Source organism: Triticum aestivum, chromosome 7B (assembly GCF_018294505.1).
Source record: "Triticum aestivum cultivar Chinese Spring chromosome 7B, IWGSC CS RefSeq v2.1, whole genome shotgun sequence".
NCBI lineage: Eukaryota > Viridiplantae > Streptophyta > Magnoliopsida > Poales > Poaceae > Triticum > Triticum aestivum.
Genome location: NC_057813.1, coordinates 706902545 through 706930339, shown reverse-complemented (window position 1 = coordinate 706930339; position 27795 = coordinate 706902545). Strand labels below are relative to the sequence as shown.

The 27795-nt window shown below is 48.9% G+C and overlaps 1 protein-coding gene and 1 pseudogene across 1 annotated transcript; one reads left to right on the top strand and one right to left on the bottom strand.

Annotated features, from left to right (window-relative positions):
* Positions 1–4995: 4995 nt before the first annotated feature.
* Positions 4996–11503, top strand: LOC123158549 (uncharacterized methyltransferase At2g41040, chloroplastic-like; annotated as a pseudogene).
* Positions 11504–20531: 9028 nt separating this feature from the next.
* Positions 20532–25034, bottom strand: LOC123163157 (leucine-rich repeat protein 1). Its single transcript, XM_044580914.1, has 2 exons — positions 20919–25034; positions 20532–20820 (listed from the first exon to the last, which is right to left on the bottom strand). Exon 1 carries the CDS (start codon positions 25027–25029, stop codon positions 24052–24054), a length of 978 nt encoding a protein of 325 aa, XP_044436849.1. The 5' UTR covers positions 25030–25034; the 3' UTR covers positions 20532–20820; positions 20919–24051.
* Positions 25035–27795: the final 2761 nt, after the last annotated feature.

Here is a 27795-nt window from a genome sequence, read left to right as displayed (position 1 = left end):
TATGGCCGGACAGGCCCGAGCCGAAGAGTTATTTTGGCTTGGTGCAGCAGTTCCTTGATGCGGTGCCGCATATCAAGGTGATGAAGCGGTCGGCATGCATAGAGGGTGCACGGATGGCTCTCGCTCGTGTCAAAACATGCTGGGCAGAGATGGATGCCACCGACGTTGCATCCCGGGTTTCGGACAGAAGCCGATTACCCACCGAACACTATTTTGAGGAAGTCCTGCAGGGCGCTCGTTTAATAGAGTCGCAGTGCTCGAAAAACGTTATGTTCAAATGACATGTATGATTTGTAAAACCATATTTATAATATAAGGGCTTTTTATACTTGTGCGTTCAAGTATTGGAATATCTCCTGTGTGGCCGTTAATGTATATATATATAACCTGAAAGATGGCAGTCTTCGGCTTCAGCCCCCACGCACATGGTGCGGGGGTGTTTGCAAAAAAGCGCATTTTCACACTTAATCCAATGTCTTGGTCCTGTGAAGGAGGTGATAGCGTAGCAAACTAGGCAACCGGACTATAATGCTTTATCACTTTTCAGTTAGCCATAGGAGTTCGATGGTGGGGCTACTATATAGCCCCTAGGGGCACCGCGCTCTCCGAACTCGGGGCGCGTGTGTGCCTGACCGGGAAACGGTCCTTCGTCAAAGAGGGGGAATTCTAAACATTCTGGTAGTCGATCGAGTGGATGACCGGTCTCTCGCTATATCATGACAGTTAGTTTTCGGCTTTCTCTACTGAGGCGCTCACCCGGCCGAATCGGGGCACAATTGCAGTAGTTCTCCTGGTGCCGCGTTAGCCGATAGAGTGGAACGTAAGGCAGCAAAACACAGGAGCCGGGCAAACCCAACATTTGACCAAAGGCATGATTCGGAGCTGATGCATATAAGGCCTAACTCGAGACGCCTAACACTCCCTGAGGTATTCGGTCTTTATGATAATGGGCAGAACAATGCCCTAAGCCCCTAGTGTCCAGGTACGCACGAAAACTTCTGACGCAGCCGATGCCAAAACGCCAGCCTCCTCCTCGGTTATGGTAAGCAACCGGGGGATGTGTATCAACAAGAGACAGTAAAAAAGGTTTACGCAGGGTCTTAATCTGAAAAGAATCCTTGTAACGGGTCCCTGCTGCACGTCTACGCCTGTGTCTCCGTTGTGCTGTATCCTGGACGGGTGTAGCACATTGTTCATCCGTAAAAAGAGAAGAACTTAGTTTGGAAAAAGGGCGTGCGAAAAAATGTATTTAAAACAGAGCATGATTTAAAAAATGAATAAAATTGAGCTTTATTGGCTCTCATTGTTCATGCGTGCAGCCCCTTGTAAAGGGGTACGTGGCTAGTAAGCCCCTTTGTTTATTTATACCGGACTCGTCTAACCGTGTCCGAGGTCTTAATGACCTATTTTAGGAGCTTTGATCAGCAAAGCCGGATTAGTGTGTGGCTGTCAAGGCAGTCTCACGTTCTTCTGCGGTCGAGGAACACTCGAAGTTACCTTTTAATGAGATGATACCGCGTGGACCGGTCATTTTAAGTGTAAGAGACGCGTAATGCGGTATTGCGTTAAAGCGGGCGAAAGCTTCGCGTCCCAATAGTGCTTGATGGCTACTTTTAAATGGGGCGATATGGAAGATTAGCTTTTCGCGATGGAAGTTGTCGGATGAACCGAACATGACTTCTAGTAGTAAGGAGCCCGTACAATTGGCATAAGAGCCTGGCGTTACTCCTTTAAAGGAAGTGTTGCTATGGCGAATTTTGGTAGGGTCTATCCCCATTCTGCGGATTGTGTCCTGGTATAGCAGGTTTATATCGCTGCCGCCATCCATTAGGACTTGTGTAAACTGTAGTCCGTCGATTATAGGATCCAATATCAAAGCAGTCCATCCTGCGTTTCGAATACCTCTAGAGTAATCCTGATGGTCGAAAGTAATTGGTTTTGACATCCAGCTTCGGGACTCCACTGGGGTGGACCGTGCGGCACGTACTTTAGTAGGTGCCGCCCTATTTTTCCTTGTTATCACTTGGAGTGAATTCACTGTTTTGACTTCTTGTGGGAAAGTCTTTTGTTTCACGGCGCTCTGCTTGTGGGGTTCGTCATCGTCCTCACTTGGTGTGTCGAGCCCCTTGTGTTCGGCGTTAAGTCGGCCGGACTGCTTGAAGACCCAACAATCTCTGTGGGTATGGTTTGCAGGCTTCCCGGGGGTACTGTGGATTTGACATATCATGTCCAAGATTTTGTTTAGGTTGGATAGCTCGTCACTGTTGTCCTTAAGAGGCAATGTTTTGTTGTTCGGCCGAGAGCTTTTGAACCCAGCATTGACTGTCGTGCTCTTTGGGCTATTTTCTTTAGTCCGGCGCTGGTCTTTTCTGCGTCGTGGTTTCCCATTCCCATCCCTGACCTCGGATGTACTCGGGTCGCTGGTGCTGCATCTTGCCAGCCAGCTATCTTCTCCCGCGCAAAAGCAGGTCATGAGGCTTGTTAGTGCGGCCATTGTCCTTGGCTTTTCCTGGCCGAGGTGTCTGGCGAGCCATTCATATCGGACGTTATGTTTGAAGGCTGCTAAGGCTTTGGCGTCCGGACAGTCGACTATTTGGTTCTTTTTGGTAAGGAACCTGTTCCATAATTTGCGGGCTGACTCTCCGGGCAATTGAGTTATGTGACTTAAATCGTCTGCATCCGGAGGACGGACATAAGTCCCCTGGAAATTTGCCCGAAACGCATCCTCGAGCTCTTCCCAACTTCCAATGGTATTTTCTGGGAGGCTTTTGAGCCAATGCCGGACTGGCCCTTTGAGCTTGAGGGGTAGGTATTTTATGGCGTGGAGATCATCTCCTCTAGCCATATGTGTGTGTAGGATGTAATCCTCAATCCAGTCTCTGGGGTCTGTTGTTCCATCGCATGCCTCTATTTTTACGGGCTTGAATCCCGCTGGAAATTCATGATCCAATACCTCATCGGTGAAACATAGGGGGTGTGCGGCGCCCCTGTATTTAGGTGTGCCATTATTTTCGAACACTCGATGTGTTGTTTTGCTCCCTGGAGCCTTCTTTCTTGGCCCGTAGATGGACCTGACCGGGCCAACCTTTTTGTGAGGATCCTTATGTGGATCGTGTGCCGTTTTGTGTGCGGCGCCACTTGCCGCTCTTTGTTTGTCATTTGGTCGTCTATCCGACCGGGCAGCCCCTTTGTTTTTTGATTGTGGGTGCCCTATGGCCTCTTCGTCAAATTCGGGCAATAGTTTGCGCTGCGGGTAGCTCTTTGTTTGGCTATCGCCGTACTTGTCCGCGGTCTTGAGTACTTTGCTCCATCTCATTCTGAGTATGTCTTCCGCTGTTTTGAGCTTTCGTTTCTGCTTCTTCAGACTTCGTGTAGTGGTGACGAGCCTTTTGTGAAGGTTTTTCTGTTCTAACGATGTGCCCGGCGTGAGATCATCCGCACTGTTGTTTTCGCTGGGGATGGGCTGTTTATCCAATTCATCTTGTTCGGATGGTTGCTTGGTGGCATGTTCATCGTCCACTGGTTCGCCCTGCTCTATGGCTGGGTCGATATGGGTGCTGTTGTTATCGAGGCGGGACTTCGGGCGGCACTTGCGTCGCTGTTTTGGTTGTTTTTCGGGGGAATTACCCTTCGCAGCGTCCCATTGTTCCTCGTTATCGCTCCCTTTTGGTGTGTCCACCATGTATACATCGTGAGTTGTGGTGGCTTTCCAGTGCCCTGTGGGCGCTGGTTCTTGGTCGTCTCCGGCATCGTCGTCCATACCGTCGATATCTTCGGAGTCGAGATCTAGCATGTCGGTTAAATCATCGACAGTGGCTACGAAGTGGGTGGTGGGTGGGTTTTGAATTTCTTCGTCGTCCGCATCCCAACCATCCTGGCCATAATCCGGCCAGATCTCTCCTGATAGAGAGAGGCACTTTAGCGCATTCAGGATGTCGCCGAAAAGCGAGCGCTGAAGGATGTCCCCAGCGGTGGACTCCATGATCGGCGCCCAATCGGATTCAATTGGTAGGGGCGAGGGAGGTTCGGAGTCCGGCGAGGAATCCGGCACGTTGGAGTCACGAGCTTTACAGAGGACAGAGTCGGTATTCGGCTCCATCGCCATAGAGGTAGCAGCCCCCGAGGCGGTGTCTAGCCACCCGTCCTCGATCTGCGCAGTCGGCTCCGAATTAAGGGTCGGAGCGGACTCTTGTGCGGCCTCCAGGGCACTGTCCGGCAGCACAGCTAAATCATGCCCATTGCGACAGTGCGGAGCGCTCGGCTGTGGCTCGAATCCGTCGAAGATCAAGTCTCCGCGGACGTCGGCCGTATAGTTCAAACTTCCAAATCTGACCTGATGGCCAAGGGCGTAGCTTTCGATCAGCTCCAAATGGCCAAGCGAATTGGCCCACAGTGCGAAGCCACCGAATACAAAGATCTGTCTGGGGAGAAAAGTCTCGCCCTGGACCGCGTTGTTGTTGATGATTGAAGGAGCCATCGGGCCTATGAGCGACGACACAGAGGAACTCTCAATGAAAGCACCAATGTCGGTGTCAAAACCGGCGGATCTCGGGTAGGGGGTCCCGAACTGTGCGTCTAGGCGGATGGTAACAGGAGACAAGGGACACGATGTTTTACCCAGGTTCGGGCCCTCTCGATGGAGGTAAAACCCTAGTCCTGCTTGATTGATATTGATGATATGGGGTGGATCTACCACGAGATCAAGGAGGCTAAACCCTAGAAGCTAGCCTATGGTATGATTGTTGTTCGTCCTATGGACTAAAACCCTCCGGTTTATATAGGCACCGGAGAGGGCTAGGGTTACACAGAGTCGGTTACAATGGTAGGAGATCTACATATCCGTATTGCCAAGCTTGCCTTCCACGCCAAGAAAAGTCTCATCCGGACACGGAACGAAGTCTTCAATCCTGTATCTTCATAGTCTTGGAGTCCGGCCAATGATGATAGTTCGGCTATCCAGACACCCCTTAGTCCAGGACTCCCTCAGCGTCGCCCATGGAGCTCGCGGTGAGGGCCGCGACGGCTTCCTGCTCCTGCTCCCCGTCGCTCCATCCCCACGCGCCCCCTGCCTCCTTGGCCGCAGCCCGGGCCTGCCGCTGCCGGCTCGCCAGGTGACCGCCGCCGTGGCGGCAATCGCCCTCGACCCGGTATGTACCTACCTGCACCACTAGCTGATTCTCGTCTCAGGAAAAGCAAGGGAACGCCTAGTGTGCGCTAGAAAAAAGGGGGAACGATTGTCGCACACCAGATGTTTGGTTTTATGCCTAGGCGGGGATTTGCCAGGAACGAAGCTTTGTACTACTATTTAGTAGAGTAATCAATCGAGAGCTTGGCGTAAGCTTAGCAGATACTTTCAGCCATGGCCTGCTGCCTGCACTGCTGATATTTTGCGGCCACCAGTTGCAAAGATTGAACCTCGCATGGAAGATTAGTGACTGAGGGTTTTATGGCTGCTGATATCTGTATTTCTGTTGCCTCACATGCATAGGATGGGTGGTCTCTGCAATCTAGCTTCCACTATTTAACTCTGATGAGCTAATCTTGCTAGCAAGCAATCGTGAATGCTTCGGAAAAGAAGCAGCCCTGTTTAATAGTAGCATAGTTTACAACCGCGTTAAGTGTAAGCGTTTGATGCTATGCCAAGGTTGGACTTCATTCATACCATGTGAAACTGACACTTACTATGCGAACAGTTTCCGGAGATCAAAACCGAGCTGAATGACGCCTCAAAAAACGAGGTGTTCGCATGCCCTGTTTGCTATGAACCGCTGATAAGGAAAGGGCCGCCAGGCATGAACCTGTACGTCTAAAGTCCATGATTTTCGTTCGTTCATCTCTCGTGCATATCTGTTGGCTGGATTAAGATTTATGTTGTTTTGGCTTCTATGCATGTCCCAGGCCAGCGATTTATAGGTCCGGATTCAAGTGTTCAAAATGCAACAAGTCATTCACCAGCAAAGATGTCTTCTTGGATCTTTTTTTTTAGAACATAGACGTCAGAGACGTCCGGCTTTAAATTAATAAAGCCCCCAAACTTAGGTAGAGTAGCACAACCACCGACCGAAACAACATAAGCTAACACGACTGATAAAAGGATAGGCCGCTAAATGAGCGCACAGTTGCGTTACAAGGCGGAGAACGGCCCAAAAGCAACGAGCACGCAGGCTCGGAAGGTACTAAGACCAAAAAGGGGGGTTGCCCATCCCTATGCGGCACCCAGTTGAGCAGGCGACGGAGCTCGAGCCTCAGAGTAGACGGCGTGGAGACGACAGATAGCTTGGCGGTGGAGATCAGAGTCCTGTTGTCTTCCCAGCGATGCCCATTGCTGCAAGAAAACGATGCATTTGAAGATAACGTCAGCGGGATGCGAGGGAAACACCCCCTCAATAGTATACTTGTTACGGGTATTCCAAATAGCCCATAGCATAGCCGCCGCACAAGTCCACATGATCCTACGAGACGCGCCTTGAAACCCAGATAAGGAAGATACGAGCTCAGGTCGGGAGCGTGGATCCCAATCCACTCCCGCGGCCTCCCGGACCGCGCTCCAAGCGAAACGAGCCAGGGAGCAAAGGAAGAAGGTGTGGTCAGCGTCTTCCGGGACCCCACATAGCGCACAGGGGCCGGAGGCGGGGCCGTTGCGTTTAGCGAGGTTAATAGAGGTAGGAAGGCGATCTTGACAAAGTTGACAAAGGAAGACCTTAATTTTGAGCGGGATCTTTGCCTTCCAAAGCCCCGTGGCCGCCGCCGGGATCTGACCGTGACATAGCTCTCTGTACATGGATTTGACAGAGAATTTGCCGGAGCTCGCAAGTCTCCACGAGATCAGGTCCGCGGATTCCGACAGTCGGGCGTCCGCAAGTAGCGTCAGAAGGCGGTCCCAGTCTGCCAACTCTGGCCCGATTAGCTCACGTCTGAAGTTAATACAGGGGGGGAGGTGTTAAGAGCTGAGGCAACCCGTTGTTCGGGTTCGACCGCTAAGGAGTATAGTTGTCGAAACTCCGCCCATAATGGGCGCTGGCCAATCCAGTGATCAAGCCAGAGATGCGTAGAGCGTCCGTTGTTAACCGCAAACTTTGCGCCCCTGGCAAAGAGGGGTTTAAGGGATTGAATGGAATTCCAGAAAGGAGACCCACTGGGAGCCGCGTCAAAAAAATCTCCTTGCGGGAAATATTTTGCCCGGAGGAGGTCGATCCAGAGGCCAGTCTCCCCCTGAGTCATTTTCCAGATCCACTTGCACATTAGTGCGATGTTCATCAACTTGGAGTTGATGATCCCGAGACCCCCCTGGGTTTTGGGACGACACACGGCTTGCCATTTAACCATGTGGTATTTTCGTTTCGGTCCCGCTCCTTCCCAAAAGAAACGGGACCGCGGTGTGTCAAACTTAGAGTGTACCCCGTCCGCCAGCAAGAACAGACCCATGGCAAACATGGGCAAAGATGAGAGGCTGGTGTTGGTAAGGATTAGTCTTGCCCCTGAAGACATAAAACGGCCCCTCCACGGGCAAACCCTATTCGCCACCTTGGAGGAGAGGGGCTCCCAGTCAGCGATTGTACACTTCTTTGCCGCTATTGGGAGCCCGAGGTAAGTAAACGGGAACTGGCCTAGTTTGCAGTTAAGCAGGTTGGCGACCCGTTGACTTTCTGTCGCATCCATCCCTATGGACACCACCTCACTTTTGTGGAAGTTAATTTTTAGTCCCGACATGAGTTCGAAGCACAACAGTATGGCTTTGACCGAAGCGATACTATGTGTGTCGGGCTCGAAAAGAAGAAGGGTGTCATCCGTGTATTGCAAGTGAGACACTCCTCCCGGGATTAGGTTGTCCACGACACCCCTAATGTCGCCGGCTAGACGAGCCCTGTCTAGCATGGCGCCTAAAGCGTCCGCCACGAAGTTAAAAAGCAACGGCGACGCTGGGTCCCCTTGACGCAGCCCGCGCTTGTTGCGGAAGAAGTTCCCTACTTCTCCGTTCACCGCGATCGCCGTTTGGCCTCCCGAGACCAACTGCATCATGCGGTGAACCCAAACCGACGAGAAACCTCGGTCCAGGAGTACCTGTCGGAGGAACTCCCAGTTCACGCGGTCGTACGCCTTCTCAAAATCGAGTTTGAGGATAATCGCTGGCTGTCGAGCGCGCTTAAGGGAGTGGATAATTTCTTGAAGGACCAGCGGCCCCTCCAAGATGTTTCGGCCCCGAATGAACGCGGACTGGGTTCTACTAATAATGCGGTGGGCTATCGGGGACATGCGAGTAGAACAAGCCTTAGCACAAATTTTAAACGGGACGTTAATTAAAGCAATAGGTCGAAAAAGTCTAATGTGATCCGCACCCGGGACCTTGGGGATCAAAGAGAGAACCCCAAAGTTCAGGCGGGAAATGTCTACCGTACCGCGCATAAAACCATTGCACACGTCAAAAATGGGGTTTTTGAGCACTTGCCAAAACCGCTTGAACATCGCCACCGGCCACCCATCCGGCCCCGGCGCAGTGTCCGATTTCATACCCAGCGTCGCCTTGTCAATCTCCTCCGGGAGGAAGGCTAAGCTCAGGTTCTCGTTTTCCTCGTCCGTGACCCGCAACGCAGGTTCCCACACATCCTCCCTCAGGCGAGCCCTGGGTTCCTCCCTGGAACCCATGAGTTGGATGTAGAACTCGTAGATGTGCCGGATGATATCCTGTTGCCGCAGTAGGAGCCTCTGCTCCGATTGAAGACGAAGGATAGCGCACTTACGGCGTCGGCCATTTGCGTATGCGTGGAAGTATTTTGTGTTCGCGTCGCCCTTGAGCGTCCACTTTATTCCACCGCGCCTACGCCAGTACTCTTCCTCGGCCCTGAGGAGGGATTCGACTTGGGCCTCAAGCGCGTAGCGCTGGGCCCAGTCCTGCGCAGAAAAGATGTGCAGATCTGCCGCTGCGTCTAGCTGGGCTAGCTCCTCAGTCAGGCGCACCCTTAACCGCTTATCCGCCCAACCCTGATTAGCTCCCCACCCTTTGAGAGCCGCTCGCATACCCGCCCCTGCGGCAATCCAGAACTCCATGGGGCCGCGTACGCGCCCGATGCGAGCAACGCAATTCGCCCACTTCGAAAGGAAGGTTTGCTCGAAATCCGGAGACTCCAGCCATGCTGTTTCGAAGAAGAAACGCAGGCTACGTTTAAGCCTTTCCTCCCCCGAGGAAAGGATGAGGGGGACGTGGTCCGACCCGATCCTAGTTTCTGCGTGTAGAGAGCACAGGGGGAACAGCACCTCCCACTCCGAGGACATAAAAACCCTGTCCAAGACCGAACGCACCGGCGTAAGCTGTTTGTTAGTCCAGGTATATCGAGCCCCCACGCGGGCCACTTCCCTAAGGGCCATGGAAGCAATAGCATTATTAAACATGGCCACCCTTGACCAGTTAATAATACCGTTGTTCTTGTCCGCTCCCGAGCGGATCAAGTTGAAATCACCCCCCACCAACAGGGGGAGGTTGCTCACGCCAACAGCCCTCACCTTTGTCTGAAGCTCTTCCAAGAACTCCAGCGAGAGCGAGTGATTGGCCGGGCCATACACGGCAATCACCACCCACTCCTGAAGAGTGGCGCGGTGCCGCACGTGGGCCGACAGGAAGAAGCGGCCGGCATCCCAAGCCACCACTTCAAGGCAGACTAGGTTAACTCCTAGCAGCAAACCCCCGGAGTGTCCTACCGCAGGCACCCAGTGCCAGACGAAACGCTCCAACGGGTCAACCGCAAGCAAGTCCCGGTGGTTGAAATCGGCCTTGATAGTCTCTTGCAATCCGACCACGTCGATTTCCTCGTTCCTAATGAACTCTCGTAACTGGGTCCGCCTCCCAGCGTGGCCGAAGCCTCGGATATTCCAGAAGATGAAACGCATTAGATGATGCGGTTTCGTAGACGGATACCGCGAGCGGTAACCGCTTTGGCCACGCGCCGTGTCTTGGCAGGACGACGGTTGGGGGAGGACGGTGCAGCCCCTGCTACTTGGTCCTCCTGTTCGGGCCGCACACCTGGCACCAGAGGAGCCCCTGCTTCCTTTGCTACCGGCGCAGCGCGGGCCTGCGCTGCCTTAGCAAGCGCAGCCTGCGCGATTTCCTTCGCACGAATGAGAGACAGCACCTCTTGCGCTTCCCCCTCATCAGCCATCGCGACGCCACTATCCGCTAAGATACCCCTCAAGCACTCATCTGGATAATCTTCAAAAATCGTAAAGCGGGGCATGGGGTTACCTTCGATTTCGAGGTTCTTCTGCGCCTGGAGGAGCTGGGCCCGCTGGAGGGACGGCATGTTGCCCTTGGCGCCCTTCGGACGGGAGCTCGTCCTCTCTTGAGTCGCCAGGGACGCCACCGCCTTGGACCGCCTGGCCGTGGGGATGGGAGCCACCTTGGCCACCGCCACCCGAAGAGCGTCCGGAGGTGGGGGGGAGATGACCGATGGGGTGTCCCCTGCCCGCCCCCCTGGGGAGGCCAGAGCCATCACCACCGGCCTCTGGACCGACACGCTCGCACGGACCTCGGGGGTGCCCGCTGGCGCCACCGCAGGTGGTTTGCGGCCTGCCATCTTCTTCTGAAGCTTCAACACGCCGCCACCACTGCCGGTCACCACCTTGGGAGGGCTTGCCACAGCCCCTGACGCGTCCACCAGCGCAACCACCGGGGAGACCAGCGTCGAGCGGCCCTCCGAGTCGCAGGACGCCGAGACGCCCTTGTCGATGTCGAGGCTCATGGTCATGTTGGATCCGTACTGGTTGAAACCCGTCTCGTTGCTGCCCACCACCACTTGGCACATCTCCTGATCCTGCGTCGCGCCCGTCTTCTTGGATCTCACTGTCACCCAATCAGGATTGAAAGAATACAGTGAACTCAAGACTGCTTGAACCGAGCTGTGCAGGAGCCCGCTTGTCTCCTTTCTTTGTGAGAGGGGGTGGTGTCAGAACTTCAATCGGAGTGGCTTCCTTGGCCGTGACGAAGAGGTACATTTCTAGGCCTCCTCACTCTTGTATTCCGTAATCATAAGACGTTACTGCTCAGTAAATTCTTACATATCTGGCGTGTAAATTCATACATCCGTCGCAGCCAAGTATTTGGTGCTGCATGTTTCTGTATTGTCAAAAAATGCGATCTCAATTTTTTCATGCCAAGAAAATATTCATATGATAAGTGTATAATGCTGGTCTGCTGTTGGCCTTATCAATTCCAAATGTCTCAAGATTATTTCCAACCATTTGCTGGTGGTATAATCGTTGATGTCAACTGTGGCAGTGGCTTGTTACCAAAGAAGTTTGCAAGCTCTTGGGTATACTCAGCTGTGATTGCTTTGGACTTTTCTGAGAATATGCCTGCCAATGCTATGACTACATCAAGCAAGACGATACCACCCTGCATAAAGCAAGCCATGCCACTATTTATCAAGCAATGTTGTGTTGTCCTGTCAATGGTGGGCCCTGCAGCGAATGGAATGGTCAAGGTCCACTGAGTCCCCTCTTCGTGAGTAAGTAAATCAACCCTGGCCCCCGCGTCGCTCCCGCAGGGGCGACTCGGGTGGCACTAACCCTAACCCGCCGCCAGCCGCTCCTCCCCTCTCTCCTCTTACTCGCTGCCATCGGAGGGGATCGCCGGAACGACGCGTGGCCGCTTGGGAAGGTGGCGGCGAGGATCTGTCCGCCCTGCCGCGAGCGGAGGGCTTTCGAGACGAGGTTGCGGCCTCAGGAGGTGGAGCGCGGTCGCATGTGCTGGCCGTCTTCCTTGGCCGCGAGGGCGGTAAGGCTGTGGGGCGCGATGACCTCAAGGCCGCCCACCCTGGGTCTGACGCTGTCCACGTCCAACACTCACGTGCCCATGGTTAGATCTGGTATGCGGCCGCCCCTGGTCGCCGACGCCACGTCTATGGAAGGGGATGTGGGATGTGGAGCCCGGGGAAATCCTAAGTCGGGTCTACCGGCCACGACAACTGCCGACGACTGCCGACGCCTGCGGGCGCCGTCCCCTACATGTAGGCGCCATCAAGGTTCTCCTTTTCCCCTTTGCCTCCTTCCCTTGCTCATGTACCGGGGTGAAAGCCCAATCCCTCCGGATTGGGCGGCAGTGACGCTCGCAACGTCGTCACCTTCATGGAGGTGCCACCTTCGGTGAGTATGGGACGGTGGTGAGCCCGTCTTGCTTGGTTGGTGTTCGGCAATGGTGTGGTTGGAGTCCGCGGTGTCTTGGTTGTGCCTCTGTTCGCCTATTATGTGGTAGCTCATGGCCACTTCCCCGTTGGTGGCTGGCCTGTACCATTGGGAAGGGATTGGGTTCCCCTCTGCAGTAGCCAGGGCCATACAGGGGTGGTGGGAGCTCGAAGTTTGATCTGCGGTCATGGCCCCGTCTCTAAGTCCTGTCTTGTGTCTTCCCTCCATTTTCTGCTTTGTCATCATCAGTCCCGACGTGCATTTGCTTCTCCTCACGTGTAGGTTCCCTCACAGTGCCCATGTTTTCCTTTTTTGAGCTCAGCGACGTTGGTTGGTGATTCTTGAGTTTGGTTTTCTGGGTGGCTATGGCGTCAGCTGTACACCTTTGTTCTTGGGGGGAGCGTCTGCATCGTCTGACAGATCATCGCCTCATGCCAGGCAAAGGGGCAGGGAGCCCCTTTTGGACATGGAGGAGGTCCTCTTCAATTTGGCCGGAGCCCATGGAGCTAACATAGTTACTCTCACCTGCTTGTTGTGTCTCCTCAAGGCCTGTTTGTGTCCCTACGTAGTGGCCTGCTCTCGGAGGAGGGCTTCTTCATCCTGAAGTTGTTTTTGTACCTTCAATTTTCCATCTTTGCTTGTTGATGATAGGAAGCCTGTTAGTTGCTTGCATAGCAGTATGTACTATTTTAGTTGTTGCTTTGTTATCTATCTGTAAGTTGGTGGTTGTTGTAATCTGGCTGGTTGATGGCTTTGTTAATTCAAAGCCGGGCTCGACTTGAGCTTTCTTTCTAAAAGAAGTCCCCTCTTTGTCGATGATGAGGTGGCAAAGAGGTGGGCCCATAGAGTAAGGAAGGGGTCAAAGGAGACGGCAACTAGGCCTGACCAATGGCATCTCGCTTCTGCTCAGTTACTTCGCGCTCATAAGTGGCTTAGCCACAATTCCAGAAATTTAGTGGCAGTCATGGAATATCGCATCTGAGTAATGGCAGAGATAATTTCCCCCAATAAGCATGTAAAGTTATCCCCACCCCAACTCCTCTGTTTGTGGTTTTGCCAAATTTTTCACTAGTTTCTCTTCGAAACCGACATAACTGCCCCATGGTTTATTGACTTGCCTAATAAAATTCAGTTTTATTTGATAAGTCAATAAGTACTGGTTCAATTGGCAGCTAAAGTCCATTTTAGATACATAATCACACTCATAATAAATGTCATGTAAATCACGATAATTACATACAAAATACTTGTGCCCCATGAGCAATTATTTGGAATCCAATAAACACACAGGGCCCTGCCCCATCTAGGCCCCCGACTTGACATCCAGCACAGGTGTCTGGTATGGGCATGCAAGCTTGTTACTCCGTCCATTCCCAAATATTTGTCTTTCTAGAGATCTCACCAAATGACTACATACGGAGCAAAACAAGTGAATCAACACTCTAAAATATGTCTATATACATCCGTATGTTGTGTCCATTTGAAATGCCTAGAAAGACAAATATTTGGGAACGGAGGGAGTATTAGATAGACATAGAGGGTGGCCAATCATTGTGCCATATCAGATGTCATTTTTATCCATTTGACATATTCGGCTTTGATCTTCACCATTCTCACTACCACATCCTTGAATGTCATTCTTTCACGAGGCAAGTCACTGGAGCATAACAAACCAAGCTCGAATACTTGCACAAGAAAGTCATAATGTATGTTGCACCTAGAAGGAGAGGAGCCTTGCAGTAGCTGCCCATCAACGACCTGGACAAGCTCCGCGGGATATGCCCGCTGAACCCATTGCCTAAGGCTTAGTTCCCCACTGAACATTGTATCTGTGGGTCTCCTCCTTGTAAAAACTTCAAGGATCATGACTCCATAGCTGAACACGTCACTTTTCCGTGATGCTTTTCCAAGAGAACCGTACTCTGCACAAGAAATACAGAAAAAAGTATAGTTCATAAAGCATTTTTAGTAGAGCCATATTTATATTAGCGAAGTTTAGTGAGTAAGATGACAAGAAGCTTACTAAGTACCTGGTGACATGTATCCAATTGTTCCAGGCATGCTTTCACATACCACAGAGTTCTCATCAACTAGAAGTAACTTTGCAATGCCAAAGTCTGCCACATGCGCTGTCATGTCCTCGTCGAACAACACATTGCTAGGTTTCAAGTCACGATGAAGGATCACCTCATGGTTCTCATCATGCAGATACTCCATTGCCATCGACACGTCAAGCATGATACCCAGTCTCTCAAGGAAACCCAGTTGAACTATATCATGAGACCGGTGTAGGACTGTCTCTAAGTTACCATTGGGCATGTACTGAAGAACAAGTGCTCTGAAATCAAGGTTAGAACAAGTGTTGATTATCTTTATCAGGTTGCGGTGTCGCGCCATGCGAAGGACACGACACTCGGCATCAAAGCTTCTCTTGGCCTTCTCAATATGCATGTGAATAACTTTTATGGCAACCTCCAAACCACTACTCAATTGGCCCTTAAAGACTTTTCCGAAGCTTCTAGAGCCCAACATGTTATCGTCACTGAAATTATTAGTTGCACGGATCAGCTCATGATAGGAAACTATCTGATGGCCTATGCCTTCAGTTGTATCAACAGAAGCATTGACCTCTCCCTTCTTCATAAGTTTGTTTTTGATCCATATGTATATGAAAATAGCAATAGTTCCAAAGGCTACCATGGCAACTGGGAGTAGAAATTTTAGTAAGTGTCTGTTGGTTGAGTGAGATTTCTCATGACATGGCAAAAAACCAAGGCGTGGAGCCCCACATAGCCCAGCATTCCCGATCAATGATTGCAATGTGATATTTGAGAAGAACATGGGAATGGTACCTGATAGCCTATTGAAGGAGAGGTTTACGGTAGTCAATTCGGTGAAATTGGCAAAGAACATGGGAATGGTACCTGATAGGTTGTTGGAGGAGATGTCCAATGATGCTAAGCTAGTTAGCGTTCCAAGTTTGTGTGGAATTGTGCCCTCGAACGAGTTGTGTGATAAATTTAGGTAAATAAGCATCACAAGTTTTCCAAATGATTCTGGGATACTTCCAATCAAGAAGTTGGAAGAAATGTCGATTAGATTGATTTGTGTTAGCCCTGTAACATCAGCTGGTAAAGCACCAACAAAAGAATTGTAAGAAAGATTCAATTGAATAAGCTTATCAAGATGGAATAAGCTTGGAGGTATAGTGGAATTTAGTTGGTTATTGGACAAGTCGATGGTTTCTATGCTACTAAGATTACCAAAGCTGATTGGTATGGAGCCTATGAGTCTATTTCTTTGTAGAAACAATCGTTGTATTGCGCCAAGCTTACCGATTTGTGTTGGAATAGGGCCTAAAATGTTATTTCGGGCGAGATCAAGATACACAAGATTTTCCATCATAGTGAAAGATTCTGGGATTTCATCGGTGAGTAGGTTGGTAGAAAGATCTAGCCATTGAAGATTGGTTAAGTTTGACACTGTTGATGGAAGTCTGCCTGTTATCTTGTTGTTAGCCGCATCAAATAAGATGAGTCGTGTAGAGAGGTTCCCCACATGGTCAGGGATGGCGCCAGTGAAAAAATTACCCCATATGACAAGGTACTGAAGTTGTCTGCAATTGGAGAGGGACGACAAGAAGTCTAGGTTCCCCTCTAAACTGTTTCCAATCAGAACAAGCCTAGTCAAGGATGGAATGTTCCCTAGTGCTGCTGGTACTAAACCGGACAATAGATTTCTTTTCAAATCTAGGGAATACAATTTGGATAAATTGCCAAGGGAAGCAGGGATTGAACCTGCCAATTGATTGCTTGCAAGGCCCAGATGAGAAAGTTGATGGAGCAGACCAATTTCTGGTGGAATCTCTCCTTTCAAGTTGCAGGAAGGGAGGTCTAGCATGGTGAGACTAGTGAGGTTGGTAAGAGCAGCTGGGATCGAGCCAAGAAGGTTATTACGGCCCAAATAAAGTATCGACAGGTGTGGCAGTTTATCCAACCATGACGGAAAAACATCCACAAAAGAATTCTGGTCTAGAGAAATTACTTCTAGGTACTGGCTTGTTGCAAGCGCAGATGGAAATGGTCCAGAGAATTTGTTCACGCCAAGGGAAATTTGTTGCAACATTGGTAGGCTGAAACTTCGGTTGTCTGGAATAGGACCGGTTAGGTTGTTGTACGGAGTAGCAAGACATGCAGGTTGGACATGTTGTATATGGCTTGCGGGACAGGGCCTGAGAGGTGATTGAACTGCAAGTTGAGCAACTCCAGCATGGATAGGGATGAAATACCATCAGGTATAGGACCCGATAGACTGTTGTTTCCGAAGTGGATGTATTTCAAGGCAGGCGTGTTATTGAACGTTGGACCAATCTAGCTGGCGGCCCGGCGCTAGGTACCGCTCGCGAGCGGCCGGCCCCTGTCCGAGACGTCTAGTCACTGCCGCATATTAAAAACGCAATAATGCTACACGTACAGGAGATTACGGGCGTTTTACAGGCTGACTAGGAGTCCGTCCGACGTGGCTGAGCTGCGGGGAAATAAAGGAAAAAGGAGAACATGCCGCTGTTTACGCAAAGTAAAAAAAAAACAGAACGGCAGGAAATAACGAAAAAGGAGGACGTGCCGATGTTTACGCTACTGGAAAAACAGAACAGCGGCTCAATTTGCCGATCGCGTTCGCCTCGAACGACCACGGCCGTCTCGCGCCGCCAAGGGCACATTGCTGCTTGCTCGGCCGATCTTTTCAAGCCGTCGGCGTCGCATGCTCTGTCACATCGGCATTAGCAGGTAATCCTATGTATACTGAAGGCCATGATGTTACGATTTGGATAGTCTGACTGGTGATACTGCAGCATATATACTTGATTTATCCATCTGTAGATCAAAGCTGTGTACCTGAGTTTTCCGCCTTGATGAAGCCCTGAAGTTAGCTACAAATGATTAGTTATTAATCTTTCATCTGTTTGCATGTAGCACATCACATCACCTCGGCACACAATGTTATGTTTGTTTCTAAGTATATGCATCTGGTAATGTTCAACACAACCTTTTCAAAATAATTTAACATGTCAATTTTTAGGTCAATTTGTTACCATTCAGTTTAGTTATGTTGCCTTTGTACGAGAATGATTAAAAATTTCATGGCTTGTAGGAATGGATGATGGAACTTGTATTGTTCAAGAATCAAGTGACATGTCTATTTCAAGCGACGATGATGGCATTAAGCAGCAGAAGAAAAGCAATGTGGAAGTTGAACATGACCTTGGTGAAGCCCAACCAGATGTGTCACTTGGAGATCCTGAACTGGGGATGACCTTTGGTAATGAGAATGAGGTGCGAGAGTATTATACCCAGTATGCTAAAGCAAAAGGCTTTGGTGTGACGAGAAGAAGTTCAAACAGTGATGATAATGGACAATTGAGGTACCTTACACTTTCCTGCAGCCGTCATGGTAAGACTCAGTCCAACTCAAGAAATATGTTGAAGCCAAATCCATCAGCCGGGTTAGGATGCAAAGCTAAAATTAATGTTACTCGTGGTCCTGATGGGAAGTTGTACCTTTCGAAGGTCATATTGGATCATAATCATGCATTAAGTCCACTAAAATCTCGGTTATTTAGATGCAACAAAAGGTTAGACTACCATGTTAAGCGACAGCTTGAGTTGAATGACAGAGCCGGAATTCGGGTAAACAAGAACTTCAATTCTTTTGTTGTGGCAGCAGATGGTCATCATAACCTAACTTTTGGTGAGAAAGATTCTCGTAATTTTCTAGAGAAAATAAGGAGGCTGAAACTTGGCAGTGGTGATGCTGAAGCGGTTCGTGACTACTTTATTAAAATGCAATCCGACAACCCAAACTTTTTTAGTGTAATGGATGTTGATGATGAATCCCGACTTAGGAATGTATTTTGGGCTGATGCCAGAAGTAGGGCAGTGTGTGACTCTTTTCATGATGTCATTACTTTTGATACGACATATTTGATGAACAAATATGATATGCCGTTTGCTTGTTTTGTCGGAGTGAATCATCATGGCCAATCAGTTTTGCTAGGATGTGCTTTATTATCAAATGAAGATACTGGAACATTTGTTTGGTTATTTCAAGCATGGCTCACATGTATGTCAAATCGTCAACCAAAAGCAATTGTCACGGATCAAGCAAAAGCAATTCAGAATGGTGTGGAAGTAGTTTTTCCGGAATCTCGATACAGATGGTGCTTGTGGCACATAATGAAAAAGATACCCGAGAAGCTAGGTGGGTATGATGAATATGATCGCATCAAGGTTGCTGTTGGCAATGCGGTCTATGATTCATTAACAGTTGCAGAGTTTGAAGTTGCTTGGATGCATATGATTGAGAAGTATGATCTTGGTGATAATGAATGGCTTAAAGGGCTTTACAACTATCGACACCGTTGGGTTCCAGCATTTGTGAAAGATGCCTTTTGGGCAGGTATGTCTACTACACAACGTAGTGAGAGTATGAATGCCTTCTTTGATGGATATGTTAATGCAAAAACTACATTGAAGCATTTTGTTAGCCAATATGAGAATGCTCTTCGTGATAAAGTTGAGAAGGAGAATGTTGCTGATTTCAATTCTTTCAATTCAACCATACCTTGTATCACACGCTTTGACATTGAGAAGCAATTTCAGTCAATCTATACAAATTCAAAGTTCAAAGAATTTCAAGAAGAGCTAACAGATATTATGTATTGTGATCGGAAGTTTATACAAAAAGAAGGGGCAATAGAAACATATGAAATAACCGAGGATGTGCTAATTGACGAAGAAAAAGGATGGAGAAAGGATATTCTGTACCATGTATATTTCAATGAGGAAGAATTCGAAGTTAAGTGTTCATGTCGCCGCTTTGAGTTCAGAGGTATTCTCTGTAGGCATGTGTTGTGTGTGCTTACTCAAAAGAAAATCAAGGAGGTTCCTCCACAATACATCCTTGCTCGGTGGAAAAAAAATGTGAAAAGAAAACATAACTTTATCAGATGCACATACGGGGGGATGGAAGACAGTCCTATTGCCAAACGCTTTGATAGCTTGTGCAATTCTTTCTACCCAGTTGCAGAGATAGGTGCCATGTCGGATGATGCACACAATTCCTTGATCGAAGATCTTCGCACCTTGAAAATTAAGTACAGCAGCAACTCAAGTTCTGAAAATAACAATGATAAGGTTGGTACACAGGAAGATTCACCTTCCAATGGGAAGGCAACAGGTAAAACTATACTGAGTCCAATAGCTGTTAGATGTGCTGGGCGCCCTCCTTCGGTGAGAAAAGAATCTAAGGTTGATAAGCTTATTCGCCAAGCAAACGAAAAGAAGAAGAAAAAAGAACAAATGGAGAAGAAAAAGGCTGCAATAAAGGAGAAGAAGGAAGCTGAAAAAGAGGTATCATTTCGAATATTACATTTTTCAGTTGTGAAAAAGAAGACCTAAATTCACACTTGTGAGCTCAGTAAAATTGTATTTGTTTCAGGCTCGCTCCTTGAATATGAAAAATAAAAGGTCCAGCAAAAAAAGAAAAACCTCAGAGGATGATATTCTACAACAAAATGCTATAGAACATATGGTATCTAATTCTTGCTCCCGGCTGTTTAGCAATATTTTTTCATGTATTTTACTGACTTCTTGCAATCTAAAACAGAGTCAACAAGATGTTTATTTGGATGGCCAGGCTTGTAGTATCACAGCTCAGGTATCTTTATTTCTCATCCTTTTATTTCTAGTAAACACTTGAGCAGCAATGTCATTTTATCACCTTCTTTGGACAGGAATCATTTGACTTGGGCATTAACGCTGGCAACATAAATGTACCCCAAGAATCGACTACGGTATCATTTGGAGGTTTATCGACAATGGTTATGCCTCCAATCCTAGGAGAATATACAAGTATGTTGTTTCAAGTTCAGCAAGGATCGACTGTAGTGCCCAGTTCTGCTGAGTTGCACTTTGATGGAATTGGAGGGCGGAACAATACGGTGGATCAGAGTTAGACAAGATTTATGTCATTTCAAGTGGTTGGATGCAGTACTTTCTGTGCACTTGGCAACTTTAATGTAATAGCTGAAAGACACCCGGGCACCAAATTTATATTTTGTCATCAGGATTTTTCCCTAAAGTACCAGATTTGCTTTATGAGATTGTTATACTTTTGCAATTTTCCTTGGATATGTGTACGTGCGCATTGCCGCTAGCTAATTCTCATGAATGAGAGTTTTCTGTCTCACACATTTGCAATAGAACAAGGATGTTTCCATCAGGACAGATTTCTTATTCATAATTCTAGTTGGAACATTATGATCACAACTTATACGTCACACAGGATTTACCATCCATCAATTTTTCAAGAAACAAACAACCTTGTATATTGATCTAATTCATAAGGTCTGATTTTACAACCACACAAAATCATATAATGAAAAGTACACGTTACAATCAACACCAACTACGCGAGCAATTCTGTATGGAACTTGCACACTCCAGTCATCTTCTCCACATACACACGCATAATCTGCAATCATATGTGGTCTGATTTTGGTCTCTTTTGATTCGGTGAAACAACACTAAATGTTTCACCGAATTGATTGCATAGAGAATACCACTGCTGCTAGAGTGTCTATTCCTCTCCCTGCAAAACATAACAAAATTCAGTCCTTGCACAAAATTCAGAGCTTCCCCTAAATTCAGATTAGCAGGAAGCAAAACTGAAGCAAAAATCAGAGCTACCAGTTTGGCACTTTAGCTCGTCCATCTGGTCCAGCTGCGGGGGGGATGAGAACGTCGACGCTGCCCTGCATGCTCAGGAGCAGGTCGATCAGCATCGTCAGCCGCCGTACGACTAGCATGTACGCCGCCCAGGGCTCCACGGGGCTCGCCCACGGCGCTTCCAGCGTCTATACGACGAGGCCGCCTCGCCTCTCTGAAGGAGCCGGCCGTCACGCTGCCGACGAGCAGGGGATCGCCTGGTCGCCCTGGAGGAACCGGTCCTGACACTGCCGACAAGCAGGGGATCGCCTCGACGCATCGGAGGAGGCAGCCATGGGGCATCCAACGAGGAGGAAGTCGCCTCGCCGCCTGAAGGTAGCACATCCTGACGCGTCGAAAGAGATCGCATCCACACAGCCATGAGGGGAACTGGAGCAGATAGCTTGGCCGATCTGGGCGAGCCGGTCGTCGCTTGGGAGAGAAAGGAAACCGCCGGGATTTTTATTTTTTATTTTATCTTTTCCTTTTCAGTTCAGCGCGCGCTCGCACCCTCGCAGCCACGTCGGACGGACTCCTAGTCAGCCTGTAAAACGCCTGTAATCTCCTGTACGTGTAGCATTATTGTTAAAAACGCCAGGTAGAGTTTGGGAGCGGCCGGTGGAAAAGGTAAGTACGTGGTCCGTTGTACACTAAAGGGAGTTGACCATCTAGTTTGCTTTTTAATTTTTGTTTCTTAAAAAAGCCATAACTTTTGAACCAAATATCGAAATTAAGATCCGCTTTCACCACTGAAATCCTCGCGATGTGCTCTTCGAACTAGATCCCGCATGGATATGTTTTGACAAACTTTTTTTTGTGCAATTTTGTCCCCGTTTTGTGTAACTGACTAGCCGTCGATGTGCAACTACCTGACCGGGATGTGCAACTTTTCTTGTACACCGTAGACATGCAGTTTTTCTCTATGGTACCTCCATCCCCAAATTGCCTCCTTCCAGTGAGATGTGCAACTTCGTTTGTTGCCCAGGCCATGCAATTTTCACTAGTGGCACCACCCCATACTACTCTCTAAAATTGAAATGTGCAATTTCATCTGCTGCCCCGGATCCCTGGCCAACTGCCTGGTAGTCATCGCGCGTGTGAGCCTCTACAACCGCGTTTGAGGGACTATCCTGTAAGAATGTCCCAACTCCACGGCCACGCATGTGCGACTATGAACACAAGAGTGTGCAACTCCGTGGTCGGACGTGGGCACCTCCCATAGCAATTCATGTGCGACTATGCAGACAATATTGTGCAACTGTGTGGCCATGCATATGTGACTATGCCGACGATAGTGTGCAACTCCATGGCCGGGCATGAGCACCTCCCATAAAAACTCATGTGTGACTATGTGGACGAGGTTGTGCAACTCCATGGCCATGTATGTGCGACTGTGCCGACGAGAGTGTGCAACTCCGCAGCCATGCGTGAGCACCTCTCACGACAATTTATGTGTGACTATGCGAACGAGATTGTGCAACTCTGTGGCCATGCATGTGTGACTATACCGACGAGAGTGCGCAACTCCGCGGCCGGGCGTGAGCACCTCCCCCGACAATTCATGTGCGACTATCCGGACGATATTGTGCAACTCTATGGTCATGCATGTGTGACTATGCCGATAAGATTGTGCAACTCTGTGGCCATGCATGTGTGACTATTCCGACGAGAGTGTGCAACTCCATGTAGACAACTTTTCTGCACCCTCATGGTCTATGGATGTGCATTTTTTCACCATTCAACAAAACCATGTCAGTGAGATGTGCAACTTTATCTGTTGCCCTGGCCAACTGCCTAGCAGATTTTGTGCAACTACTTCTATTGCCCCTGCCAACTACTTCCAATGACCGTGTCCAACTGAAAACAACTATGTGTGCAACTAGAACTACTATAGATGCCAACAAAAAATGATCGCCGTGTGTGCAGCTTTCCAATGACCATGTCCAACTGAAAAAAACTATGTGTGCAACTAGAACTACTATAGATGCCAACCAAAAATGAATCCCGTGTGTGCAACTTTTCACTGACCGTGTCCAACTGAAAACAACTATTTGTGCAACTAGAACTACTATAGATGCCAATCAAAAATGAACCCCGTGTGTGCAACTTTTCAATGATCGTGTCCAACTGAAAACAACTATGTGTGCGACTAGAACTACTATAGATGCCAATAAAAAATGATCACCATTTGTGTAACTTCCGAATGACCGAATCTAACTGAGAACAATTATGTCCGTAATATCTAGAAGTAATATAGATGCCAATAAAAAATGATCACCGTGTGTGTAACTTCCCAATAATCGTGTCCAACTGAGAACAAAATATGTGCGTAATTAAAACTACTATAGATGCCAACAAAAATGATCACCGTGTGTGTAACTTCCCAATAATCGTGTCCAACCAAAAACAATTATGTGTGCAACTAAAACTACTATAGATGCCAACAAAAGCAATTACTGTGTGTGCAACTTTCCGATGATCATATCCAACTAGACAAATATGTCTCTTCCGTCCTTAATGTAAAAGAAAAGCATAGATACGGTATAGAAAAGTCTGCGTTTGTGTAGATTGAATCGAACAAGCGAACAACAGGGGCAATGCAGGAACGACCGTCGCTGCCTCCGAATCCAACAAGCTAAGCATATTAGCAACAAGTATATCACAAAAGTAGCAGAATGTAGGACACCAAATTTCATCCAAATCAACGGCCTTCTAGCGAGTGTGCTACATAGATAAGATTAAGCTGTATCAGAAATGCGTACTGATACAAGTGCCTGTGCAACTTGAGCGGTAGTAGAAAAAACAACTTACGTTCTCCTGCAAGCAAGCCAGGGATGAATCTGGATGTGTGTTTTGATTCAATAAAAAACGAGAGATGGATCCAGCCCGGTGGCGGCAACCTCCTACACTCCAACTCGGTGGAGATAAGAGTGAGCAGCAGCGGCGAGCTCCGTCAAAGGTTGCTGCGGCACTGCCGGATGCGTTGACGAGGTTTGACTTGAGTATGGCCTGGCCCTCGGGGGAGAGGAGGGGCCAGAGTTGGAAGAGGCCGTCGGGGGAGAGGAGCTTGCGGAGGAGGACAGCGGCCATGACGCGGAGCTCGGAGGTGGACGAGTCAGAGGAGGCCGTGAAGAGAGGATCTTGCGGAGGAGGGCAGCGGCCATGGCGCGGAGCTCGCGGGGGAGGAGGGGGTAGTTGGCGTCGCGGGTGATGAGGCGAGGCGCAGCACGCGGGGCTCCGGGTGGGAGCCGCAGAGGTGGTGGAAGGCGGCCTCGGCGGCGGCGTGGTCGGCGTTGGGGGCCTGTGGAGAGTAGCAGAGCCAGGCGAGGGAGATGGAAGCCAGCGAAGGGGAATTTTCTAGCGCGGTGTTCTTCTTGTCGCTTAGCGCGGCCGCTCGGGGCGACGAAAAAGTGCGCGGCCACTTTTTAGATTTTGGGTTGAACATTTGGGGTGGTATTCGGCCACTCAAATGATTTCCTTTAAAAGAAATTTGTGCAAGATTAGGCATACGCAACAACAAGTCAGGAGGGATCTGACTGGAGAGCATGTTACGACCTAATTCAAGAAACTGGAGGCTTGTGAGATTGCCGAGGGCGGGAGGGATACCATTGGACAAGGCATTATTACTAAGAAGCAGATACCTAAGCCGGCGTAACCTGCCAAGATTAGCCGGGATAGAGCCTGTGGGACCGGTGTTGGTGAGGTTGAGAAGAGAAAGGAAGGAAAGATTACCGACGTGAGGAGCAAGGGTTCCATGGAGGGAAACGTCCGGCAGCGACAAGGCGGTGACCCGCTGCCGGCGGCGGCTGCAGGTGACGCCAACCCAGCCACAGAATGAGGACCCGCCGCCATCGGTGACGGTCCAGTTGGTAGCAAGGACACCAAGAGGATCGGAGAGCTGTGCTTTGAAAGCCAGCAGCGAGGCGAGATCCGTATCAGTATCACCGTTGGCCAGGCTTGGGGAGGCCGACAGCACCACTAGTGCTGCTGCTGCTGCTGCTGCTACTGCTAGTGCCCCGACGGAAACGCGGGTGGCACATTGAGATTGTGCAGGGGCCATTGATCGAGCTGAGCTGAGGCTGTGTCTGCACATCGATCTATGCGATGCCGAATGCGTGTGCCCGGCCGAGCTGCTCAATCGTATATATGGACTTGCTGCCGACGACTTTGGACTTGGAGTCGGTCAACACACCCGGCGGCTAACCGGTGGTGTACGACTTTGCCACTTTGGAGTCAGTCAACACGCGCGATAAGTCGATAAGCATGACATACTAAATATACTATATCTAGACCCGTTCAAATTTTAAGGGTTTTTACAGTTTTTCATGCAGTTTGAACTGATAAATAGGGTGATGACACGTGCTATTTCGTTGGGATATGACCGCATACGGTTTGGTGTGTGCGCAGCAATTTCCGCACTGCTGCATGTGCTGGGCCCAGCGGTGCATGTGGTTAATTTTACCACGTCTTTATTTGGGGGTATTGCATGCCGGGTCCGGTAGGGTCCGGAAGTTACGATTTTTTGGTCTCCGATTGCATGCAGCTTGCTTTGCATGTACGTGTCTAGTTTTTTCAACACGCATGTACGTGTCTTTGAGAGCGTGATTTGCGTGGTGGGTTACCGACATAGTGGGGCGGTATGTGCACGTGTTATCTGATTTCGTATGTGCTGCCTCATGTTTGTGCCGCCACGTCCTTAATTGATTCGATTTGCTCTCCAAAGATTGACACATGTTGACTTGGTGGAAATTTCTGGCCGTGCCGCTCTTGCCGTATTTTCTGGAGACCCCTGGTTAGCGGTTGAGTATTTGCTTCCTGCTTCTGGTCCTTCCGGGCTCCTATAAATACATGCTTTGTTCCGTTGTTTTTCTCTATATCTTGCACGCTGTCATCTCTGTTCGTGGATGGATCGTGGTAGGCCTTGCCGAAGTGGCCTTCGCCGTCCGGGTCGTCCTCCTCGAATTCGCGGAGCAGTTATTGGGCATAATGATCTGCGGCTCCGTCGTCCGGGTCGTCCTCGTGGGATTTCGTGGGGCAGTTATCTCTATTTCTAATGAAGCAGTTGATAGTCTCACTTTCAGGTTTTTTTCGTCCCACCTATCATGGTTTTTTTCGTCCCACCTACCATGATTTTTTTTCAACCGGTTTTTTTCATCACGCCATCCCCACCCCTACCCCACCCCATTCACCGCACGCAGTCAGGTTCCGTTTCCCCCCTTACTTCCCCGATTCATGCATGACAATCAATTCTTTCCCAACGCATTCATGCATGACATCAATTCTTTCTAAACGCAATCAATTAACTTAAGATAACCAGACACAATCAATTCAATAAAACGGAGCGATATCTCGGGCGATTTTCTTGCTCCCGATATATAATGGTGCTAGCCAATCTCTTAACAAATGAGAAGGAAACAATCACGTGTATGTACGGAAGATAATCGTGGAGATTGCAGGGCAGTTAAGGCCGTGCGTCACATGCAGGAAGGATTTCCCGAGTGCAGCGAAAGAGAAGGAAATCTGAGTTGGTGAATAGTCTTCACGATTTATTTTCGTCTGGCTTTTTTCGTCTGGTTTTTCTTCGTCCCACCTCCCACCACCACCCTCTCACCGGTTTTCCTCTTTTCTCGTCTAACCGGCAACACCCAATGTATTTATGGTAATCAATCACAATTAATCCACATATGTAAGGCTATAAACTCAGAAGTCTCAAATATGATTATTATAGTAATAAATCCATCCAGGTATGGTAAGGTCATAACTCAGGAAATTTCGAATATGATAATTATATGGCAATAAATCAATCCAGGTATGGTAAGGCTATAAATATAAAAAAAAACTATTCCTGTGAGACGTCTAATACATGGCTTTCGTCAGACCAGCATCTCACCAATCGTTTTGGAGCCATGCATCCAACAACGCCTGGCTGTACTATATAACCCCTCCGAATCATCCTCACATCCACCATCAAACCCTAATCAACTACCTCGCCACCCTCTCTGCCACACCTGCCATCTGGATCCTCCTCGCTTCAACCTCGCTCTTATCGCACCACCGCATCTACGTTCGACCAGCAAGTCCTCCGGCAAGAACGCACACACCATGTCGCCTTGATGGCTAAGCATGTGCATGTGTGCTTCATGCCCCCACAACGCTCCTTGTGATCCGTTCGTCGCGTTGCATCCCCAATCTGGCCGGTGTGGCACTGTAATTTCGCCGGTGTGCAGACCTTCGTTTCCTCTGCTACTCCTCGTCAGACATTTTGTAGTTGCTGCTTGAAGTGGTATGGTCGTGCTCTGCTCGTTGAAGCCTGTAATTGGGGCTGCATGCTATAGACTCATGAGGTCCCTTTTCAATGTGGCCGCGTGGTAGCGATGCTCTCATGCGTGCTACATCGGCTGTGCTCCAGCGGTCTTGCATTTGGCCGGGTTGAAGGATACCATATGTGTAGTAGCCACACGTGATTCAGATTTTGTTCACATTGGAAACAAATTTCCACCCTTTTGGAAGCATAATTTTCTTCGGTCAAAATGTATATGTAAAATTATTGGTATACTTTCTACCTGCAATTCAATTACCTATCAATGGTGTATCCAACATTGCTCTATTTTTCTTCCTACACATAAGAAAAATGCTTCTGTAATGTATGATGCAACTTCCACCAAATCGAGATGCTTCTACACCATTGAACAGAGTTTCGGTTACCATTTTTGTTCCGAAGCATCAAATGGTGAGCCATGAAGCTTTATTAAACATGTAAGGAAGCATGTGTCATTTTGTGTTTTTCATATCAAAGCATCAATGAAAGGGCAATGAAGCAACTAAATGCCACATGGAAGGATCGCCACATGGAATTTGT

What these genes read in the sequence shown, in the direction of transcription:
- LOC123163157 (XM_044580914.1), bottom strand. Translation starts at nt 25,029, where the DNA reads ATGTGCAGACACAGCCTCAGCTCAGCTCGATCAATGGCCCCTGCACAA.